Source organism: Tubulanus polymorphus, chromosome 7 (genome assembly GCF_964204645.1).
Source record: "Tubulanus polymorphus chromosome 7, tnTubPoly1.2, whole genome shotgun sequence".
In the NCBI taxonomy this organism is placed as follows: Eukaryota; Metazoa; Nemertea; class Palaeonemertea; order Tubulaniformes; family Tubulanidae; genus Tubulanus; species Tubulanus polymorphus.
This window is the reverse complement of record NC_134031.1, coordinates 2,347,072-2,355,623: the sequence shown is the minus strand read 5'-3', so window position 1 is coordinate 2,355,623 and position 8,552 is coordinate 2,347,072. Positions and strand designations below refer to the sequence as shown.

General features: G+C 38.2%; 2 protein-coding genes across 4 annotated transcripts; one reads left to right on the top strand and one right to left on the bottom strand.

The window, feature by feature from the left end:
* The first annotated feature begins 728 nt into the window (after positions 1-728).
* Positions 729-4,438, top strand: LOC141909043 (uncharacterized). 3 transcript variants are annotated; one of them, XM_074799374.1, is made up of 5 exons: positions 729-915; positions 1,765-2,086; positions 2,227-2,455; positions 2,619-2,884; positions 2,971-4,438. In XM_074799374.1, the coding sequence occupies exons 1-5, from the start codon at positions 815-817 to the stop codon at positions 3,610-3,612; spliced, it is 1,560 nt and encodes a 519-aa protein (XP_074655475.1). In that variant the 5' UTR covers positions 729-814; the 3' UTR covers positions 3,613-4,438. The 3 variants fall into 3 exon arrangements, with proteins under 3 accessions (XP_074655475.1, XP_074655477.1, XP_074655476.1); XM_074799376.1 differs by lacking the exon at positions 729-915 and adding an exon at positions 922-1,556; XM_074799375.1 differs by lacking the exon at positions 729-915 and adding an exon at positions 1,598-1,668.
* LOC141909046 (uncharacterized) lies at positions 4,286-6,180 on the bottom strand. The gene is made up of 2 exons (XM_074799377.1): positions 5,901-6,180; positions 4,286-5,568 (listed from the first exon to the last, which is right to left on the bottom strand). Exons 1-2 carry the CDS (start codon positions 6,106-6,108, stop codon positions 4,406-4,408), a joined length of 1,371 nt encoding a protein of 456 aa, XP_074655478.1. The 5' UTR covers positions 6,109-6,180; the 3' UTR covers positions 4,286-4,405.
* Between the last annotated feature and the right edge of the window lie 2,372 nt (positions 6,181-8,552).

Sequence of the window (8,552 nt, the reverse complement as noted above, 5' to 3'; positions counted from 1 at the left end):
CGACGTTTTTTTCCCCGGTGCTGCAGATAAATAAGTTTTGTTACAGCGTCAAGCGAGACTTTGTCGTCGACGTGAAAAATGAGTGTTGCTCCTTTGTTAGTATTAGTGGATATATCTACTTCAGTTAATTCCGTCGTATTGTCCACTGTATATATTGGTTACTGTTATATATTGACAAGAACGTGCGCATCTTTCTTGCCGAATTACCAAACGTGACGAGATGAAAATTAAATTGTGTTTGCTCGGGCTTAGATCTTCATTGGCCCGTGTTAGCTTTTTGTCCGTAAAACAACATTACCACCATCGGAAGCCCCGGCCACAGCTGTTTGCTCATTTGCGTAACTAGATTGTTTTCTTTCTCCCAGAAGTTCGAGTCGAAGGAATATGTTTGTAAATGGGTAATTTACTGTTGGTAATTGCGTCGAGACACGTCCGTCCCTGGCGTCAGGCTACTGGCAAACTCGACGCGGATTATCACGTCAAAAGACCACTCCATCTCGAAGTGTGATACGCACTTTGGCCTTGTTTGGCTCATCAGTACGATCTACTACCAACGAATTCCGTGAAATACCGAATGGTTTGCACGTATGAATGCAATCATTGTTTTTTTGTCCACCTGGGCCTTATATGTTTTATACACACACACAAAGCGGGAGTGGCGGCATTGTCTCTGACGTGCAACTGTCCTCATGTGATACTGCGAAATGGGGCTCGCCGTCGCTATGGACACCAGGTGGCGTGTGTGCGTTAGTAGCCATCGCGTATCGACTTCCGCTCACTTCCGCGCTCGATTTCCTACTTTTAAATTGTAATAATGTCAGAGAATTACGGGTCATGGACTGTACCGAAGCTGAAACAAGAGTTAAGCCGACGAGGTGCGGTAACCTATGGGAGGAAAATCAACCTAATTGAAAGGTAATTTAAATGTCGATCATATTTCCATGCGGTTGATGGTGTTCAGTCGTTTAGTCTGCGCAAAAATGTTGCAATGATCATGGAATCAACAGTGATTTTTTGCCAAAATCATCGATGATTCTAGACCTATGCTCAAGTGAAATGAACGTGTTTTAATAGATCCAGAGATGAAAGCTAAACCTCAGTGGGTTGTGGGTCAGGGTATAGTACAAGTTTACCGTCACCAGCCCGGGCTGCGAGGATGGCTATGGCCGGTCCCACGCGTCCCGTCCCGCGATATCTTTCATTATTTTTCGGTTTTCATGTCCGGAAAATAAACATAATGCACATAAAAGTCATCGATAAAACGTTTTTTAAATCACTATTTGATATTATGATTGCCTTGAGAAGTTTAGATGGCAATGTTTATATCTTGAAATGTAGGGATTATTATCGGGATGTAGGACGCCTTGTCAGCTAACCATCGCAACAGCTGAGTTACCACTGGCGCCATCTATCGAACATGAATTGAAGCTGATGCCAAATTTTACTGCCAATGTATCCATAAATCATTGGACATGTCTGCTGCTGTGTCTAGTCTCTATTGAATTTTTATATGTTATTGGAATTATAGTCAGAACCCTGATCAACTTGAGGTGACGGTAAACTGAATACCTTACTTATATACCTTCTTACCACAACACAGTTGAGTTAAATACAAATCTGTATGACCATGGACGTATAGACGTCCATGCTTGGAGTAATCATTTCGATGTAACATTTCAACTCTGGGTCAACTTTCTGTTAGTTGATTGAATGATTTTTGACATTAGATGTTTATATTTCATGATTATTTCGTGTTCATTGCAGATTAGAAGCATACGGCCGTAACAACGATTTTAGGGGACCGGCCATAACATTACCACAAGAAACAGTTCCGGAATGGCCCACATGCGGTTTCAAACAGCTTACAAATGATCATAAGATTGTATTGCCAAAATTCAATATTGACACAGTAACTGCATATTTCACGTATAGAATGGCAATGGACAACCACTGTACCAAAGACATTAAAGCTATTGAGAAGGGTCAGCAGCTCATAGAATCGCAACGTGTTCAAGCCTGCAGTATTCTCATCAAAAGCGGAATTGTTTATCTGACTGGATTAGTTGGTGCTGCTATGAAAAAAAAGGTAGGCCAGTTTTATATTTCATCAAAATAACACAATATTCCCTCCTTTAAATCCACATAAATCTGCAATACAACTGTATTCTTAAAAGGTTGTAATGTAGCAAACATTGTTGATTAGTTTATTTTTATATTTCATTGCAGATCTCATACTCGTACCAGATATCATTGTCTCAAACAACTGGTGAATTCAGAAACAGCCATTGTGAGTGCCCTGCCGGTAAGGGTCCTAATGGGACCTGTAAGCATGTCGCGGCTGTACTTTTGATGTTTGCTAATTTTGTGTCATCAGATGGGCCTAACGCTCCCGAAATACTTAAATCGTGTACGGAAAATCTACAAACATTCCATAAGCCCAAGTCTGTTTATACTGGTAAGTTGTTTGGTTACATCGCCACCATTCAGCAAATTCGTACCCTATATATCTTATTTTTTATAAATTCTGATGTAATGGCAATGTTTTACATAATGTACTTGGTTTTCAATTTTTAGCTCGGCTGTGACCTTGTTTAAATTTACCCGTCACTTCTTAACAGGTTCCCCTGTCAAGGCTGGTGACTTACCTCTATCAAAATCAAAGAAACGCGAGGTATCAATGGAGGATCCAAGGCCTGTGAAATACCGGAAATCAGCTGGATACGAGGATTATGTCCGGGGAATTGTCCTTAATTACTGCTCTGTATCGTCTTTAGACCTACCCATCAAGTATAAGTACAAGAAAGCCGATATCAAAACAGCAGCAATTGACCATGATTATCTGAAAAAAACTTTGCTTGAATATTGGGTGGAAAACTCTATTAAGGTAAGTTTTTAATCAACGTGTCTGAGAGTGACCTATGTTATCCTTCCCTCTGTGCTTATAATTAATATTCCATTTTGCCTTTTCAGTTAAATGAAACACAGGCAATATTACTAGAAAGGAGTACTAGGAAGCAGGCAGAATCTAGTCAATGGTTTCAGGAAAGGCAGCTACGATTAACTGCATCTCGTTTCGGTGAAATTGTTTCGCTCACGAAAAGGCGCAATATCGACAAATTGTGTAAATCTCTTCACGATAATATTCCGTTGAGAAATGCTGCTGTTTGCCATGGAAAGACATTCGAAAGTAAGGCGATAGCGGCTTTTGAAGGTAAATTCTCCGTTAAAGTACAGCCTTGCGGACTTCATGTGAGGCCAGATATAGATTATCTAGGCGCGAGCCCAGATGGCCTTGTGTCTGAGGATGCCATTGTTGAAGTGAAATGTCCGTATCGCGGTAGAAATGAACTTATTGCTCCGGGGCCATACTTCAAGTTTCTTAGTGCAAAAGATAAGAAGCTGAAACGTTCGCATAATTACTATGATCAGATTCAAGGACAGTTGCATATTTGCAAACGGAAAATGTGCTATTTCGTTGTTTATACTCATAAGGACCTTTATGTAGAGAGGGTTTATCATGATCAAAAACACTGTGAACTATCTCTGCTTCCAAAATTAGAAATCTTTTATAGGAAGTACTATTCAAAGTATTTAACAATGCATGCGTTCTAAAACATCTAGATTATTCCTGGAGATATAGATCGGATATTTTCCGAAGATTCCATAGTTTTTGGCATTAATATCTTCATACAACTAAATTTGTAAATACATGTACATCCCAATTGTATGATATAGATTTCATGTCAATATCGGCTTACTATTTGTTGATACTTTTAAGTTTTAATATTTTTTATCATCTATTATCAATATTTTTTATCATATATAGTTATTTCAAACAGATATACTTGTCAGGTTGTGTAGTTATATGCATAATTACTGACGATGGTGGGTCAAAAGTTTGAAAATTAATGATTTACTCCTTTTCTGACCATATTTCATTACCATGATTATTTATTATTTCATTATGTGCTGCGCCTGACTATGGCATGAATGCTTTAGTCCCAAAACTCAAACTCTTCCATTTTACATAAAATATCTGTGTTATCATGCATTTTAAAAAGATTTTATGTAGCGTTGTTGTATTTTTGGTTTTTACCAGTTTTAAATCAATAAAAGGGTTTGTTACTGGAATGAAAATTAGTTTGTCCTTTGAATTGAAAACACTGCAAAAGAGTGGATTAAGTCAAAGTGAAATAGGTTATATTGCGCACAGATTTTGAATATCAACGACAGACAATTAATTACAGTCCAGGCCCATAATTGATATCTAAGAATTTGGGATTTACCTAAATAATCTATTAAGAGAAACAATGATGTTTCTTTAAAGCAGGGGTTTCGATGAATCTCAAAACAAAACTCAAAAATATATACTTTAGATATCAATTAACAGACATTAACAATAAGGTTAAGCAAATTCGTTCACAATAGCTGGTCTGAAATTGCTTATACTGAAACAAACATAAACTATCCTAGAACCCATATTGACTTTACTAAGCGGCAGGTCTTTTTTCAAAATAAGAAAAGTTTTTGACAATCCGATTACTCTTTCTACTTGGATGCGTTTACTGGCTACTCTACGATCATGAACTACTTGTTCAGGTTCAAGTTGACTCTTGCCCTTCAATAAAGTTGGGGTGTTCACCTTAATGTTCTTGGTAGCAAAAAGATCTTGTACCATTATACCTCTATCGGCCATGATGCTGTCATTCGAGCTGAAGTATTTTGAGGTGTTTGAACACAGCTGGGATCGTTCAATGATTTGTCGGTCACTTGTTGAACCCGCATAACTTTCACTTACATAACTAACGACCCCTCTCGGTGATATTCCAACCATAGTTTTAAGCGTGTTCTTATGTTTGTATGTGCTGAAAGTTGCAGTTTGAGATTTTACATTCGACGGCTTTTCAATTGGAATCTCTGTAGCATCTAAAATAACTCTGGTTGACGGAAAATGATGCTTAAAGCCACTGGGCATGAAACAGTCTATCTCTTCTCTCTCTGGCCATGTATTGATTTCACTTAATTGGAAATACATGAAGTTTACCCAGGTTAACACAATCCTAGAAACTACACTCTCTGATATGCCGAACAGAATACTCAGTTCTATATCTTCCTTGGCACGCCTTAATTTGATTAATGTCAAGAAAAATTGATTGACCGGTGTTAGTTTCTGACATTTGTAATTCAAATCGTACGCAGCAGGTCCTAGTACACTGAAAAACATCATCAAATGTTCATAGTCTTTAAAACTGGTGTAATATTTGATCGACCTAGGATCCACCATAAATCTCTCGATACAGAAAAATTGATCTGAAAGGAGGGAACACTGAATATTCTTATCCAAGTTAGTGTTTTTATTGGTTGGTTCCTCTATTATGTCCATTCTGTAATTGCTGGTATGTTGTAGGCCTATTTCAACTTCAGTGGCTATGTCATGGTGTACAGGTTCTTCCTCCAGTTTTAATCTTCGCCGACTGGCTCTACTTTCTCTCTCTGAATCTGAGGAAACTGGTGGTGTGAAGGCAAATATACGCGGAATGGCATTCTCTTTTAATTTTCTTCTAGAACCTGAAACACATAAAGAAAAAAACATATTTCTACTCAAAGATCAACAGCTGCCAGTCAAGTCAACAACCTTTAAATTAAAAAGATAAATCTACCACATAAATTATTAGGCCTATTGTTGTTATTATCATAATTGAGTTATATCATTATCCTGTTATCAACAAACTACTATGATGATATGAAAATAAGCGCCTGGCTTTTTAAAAAAAGTTCAAAACATCGACATTGCATAATATCGATAGGCCCAAGCTGAGGCCTAAACGAATCAGCCTGCCTTGGATCTTGACCGCTTATTTCACCTTAGTTGGAAAACTCAATAGGAAAGCCATATTTACCGGTAAGTGTCTGTTTATAGTCCGTTGGTAAAAAATGTCGATGGCATACGATAGCTGTATCCGATGGCTGCCATAATTTTGCAGATTTCTCGCTACTCTGTAGTCGTTTTATCGCAACAAGCCATTTCATTTTCAAATCTGTGTTCGTAGGGAACTTAAATCCGCCTACTCTTGACTTACAAAGGGGTACACAACAATAGCGAGGCATTATAATAGATTCAAGCGCTTTTCAAATCGTCAATTCGCTCGAACGCGGAGATGAATAAAATGTTGTTTACAATTCAAATTCAAATCACTAGGGCCACTAACACGCGCGCGCCATCTCGCGGCAGCGCTCAGCGCGGCGAGCCCCAATTTGGAATGACCGCGATGGAGAGACCGATCCTACGTTCTCGGTGCCTAATGGAGCGTCGTGCAATTTCGAGCACGGGCTCGTTCCCCCTCTCTCTCTGCTCGTATAGGATCGAGTAAGATGCGCTGCAGCCTGTAATCAAGATAACGGCCACGGAAATCGAATTCATTCCCGACGATCAAAAGTCCTGATTGGTGATAGCTGTCGATTCGTCGGGACACGGAATATAGACGACGACGGATGTTAGCACGACACGCGATGAGTTGCGTTGTTTACACGGCTACCGATCTCTTCTAGATCTCAAAAACCAACCAATCGTTACTAATTATACATACAACTTATATCGCTGCCAGACAACTTCAGCCGTAAAAGCCCTCGATCACTGGCACCGATGACGATCGATTGTGGGACAAATTACTTCGGGGACAAATTTTTCCATTTCATTGGTTCTATTTTCTATTTTTGTAACGATGAACCTTCTGACCTTGTTTCACTAGTTAAGAGTTTATTTTCTGACCCTTCAGTCAAATTTTGACTCAGAACTGTGCATTTTGTTTTCAATTTCTTCGTAAAACTTTCTTGTTAAAACTTAAACTGAAATTTGGACATCGATTTTGGTAAAATGATTCTCAAACTGTTGACACGCTCTAGCATATCAGTGACTCAACCCCTTTCGTCGATTTCTTTGATTTATTTACCTCTGACATTCGCGATAATCTATATCCTTTTTCTGTACCCTTATTATCTTTCCCGAGGCGTTGTTCATTATGGTACTGGTTTGAAGATAAGTTTTGAAAATGTCACATAGCGCGAAACAATGAATGGCTTGTTAAAAGTCGGCGCCTACAGTGTATCTAGTTTCAAATGATGTCTGTTTGAAAAGGTCGATACTTCTTCAAGATGCTTTGAATATTTCGACGATTGATACACAGCTCACTTTGAGCAATTTGATACCGGCGAAGACGCTCGTAGTTTATCAATGGGCGATGTTTTGGCAACCAGGCAATTTTCGTTTTTATAACTCTCGAAGTTCTTTCAACTATCAACCCACGCTTGCGATCGCTTCTTTCAACAACATCGTCCTTTCAAGAATCTCGCGTCTCGTTACTTTATTTGATTCGAATAAACTATGGATTTCAAATCTGAACTTTAATTCAACTATGATGTTTCGTTGAAATTGGCCTCCTCAATGCGAATGCCAGACACTTCTGTTCTCGCCGGCGGGTACTCGTATTAGACGCTCTATTTTAATCGTGAATTTTACTGATCGTCGATGAAAGATCGTTTGATCCCGTTCGGGAATTGCCGTCGGTCATGAGCACAATTTCCCAATTTTGAGAACAAAACATGAACACCTGACTATATTCTTTTTGAAGATCGTTGATTGGAGTCTAAGGTTTCGAGGGATTCGTTTGAGTTATAAATAGTTCCTCGTTTCAATCAAAACTCGAGACTTTCATTTCTTAAATCGGATTCCGCTCGAAAACGTATTCTCGTTCCATCCGTTGATAAAATCTTCGATGAAAAAGACGAAGATAATCCTGAACTTTTTCAGTCCAAAAAGCGAACAACAATTTTCTACCAGTACCATGTGAGTATACGCACGGTAGATGTTTTTGCACAAAGTTCCTCGAGCGCAGGGTAAGTAAAAAGTCATAGACGACAGGCACTCTGATTTTCTTTTCATAAAATAAAAAAATTAATTTTCGGAGATAATAAATGATTGAAGGAAGCGGATGACTGAATGAAATCAAACCACGCGAAAAAAATAAAAATTAAAAAAAAAATTTAAAACATTTATAATGAAGATATATATACTATCAAATCAACGAATTTTAATCCCAACCAAACTATAGCTTTTATAACCATAGAAATATCATGGATATGTACTGAAAAATCCGTCGTTGTTTAGATAGAAAAATCCAGAATTTTGCTGTATCGAATTATGTACAATTTGGCAAATAATCGAACACGAATAACGTGCAGGGGAATCCTTACAGTGTGATTTTTCGGGTGGATGGCGAGAGTAGCAGATAAATGGAGGGCAGGTAATCGAGGGTAGACTGTAGGAAAGTGATACTCGAAGTAAACATAAGAATATAATAATACAAGATGAAAGACCGCTCGAAGCAATTAAGTTAGCTCGCATGAAAGCAGCCGATGATGGAGAGTTAAAAAAGCAAGAAATATAAAGAAAAACTTAATAGGAAAGGGAAAACAGACATGATAAGGATAAAACCTTTAACTAACATCACATACAAACAGGAATACTGATTTACTAGAAGATTATTTTGCCTTTT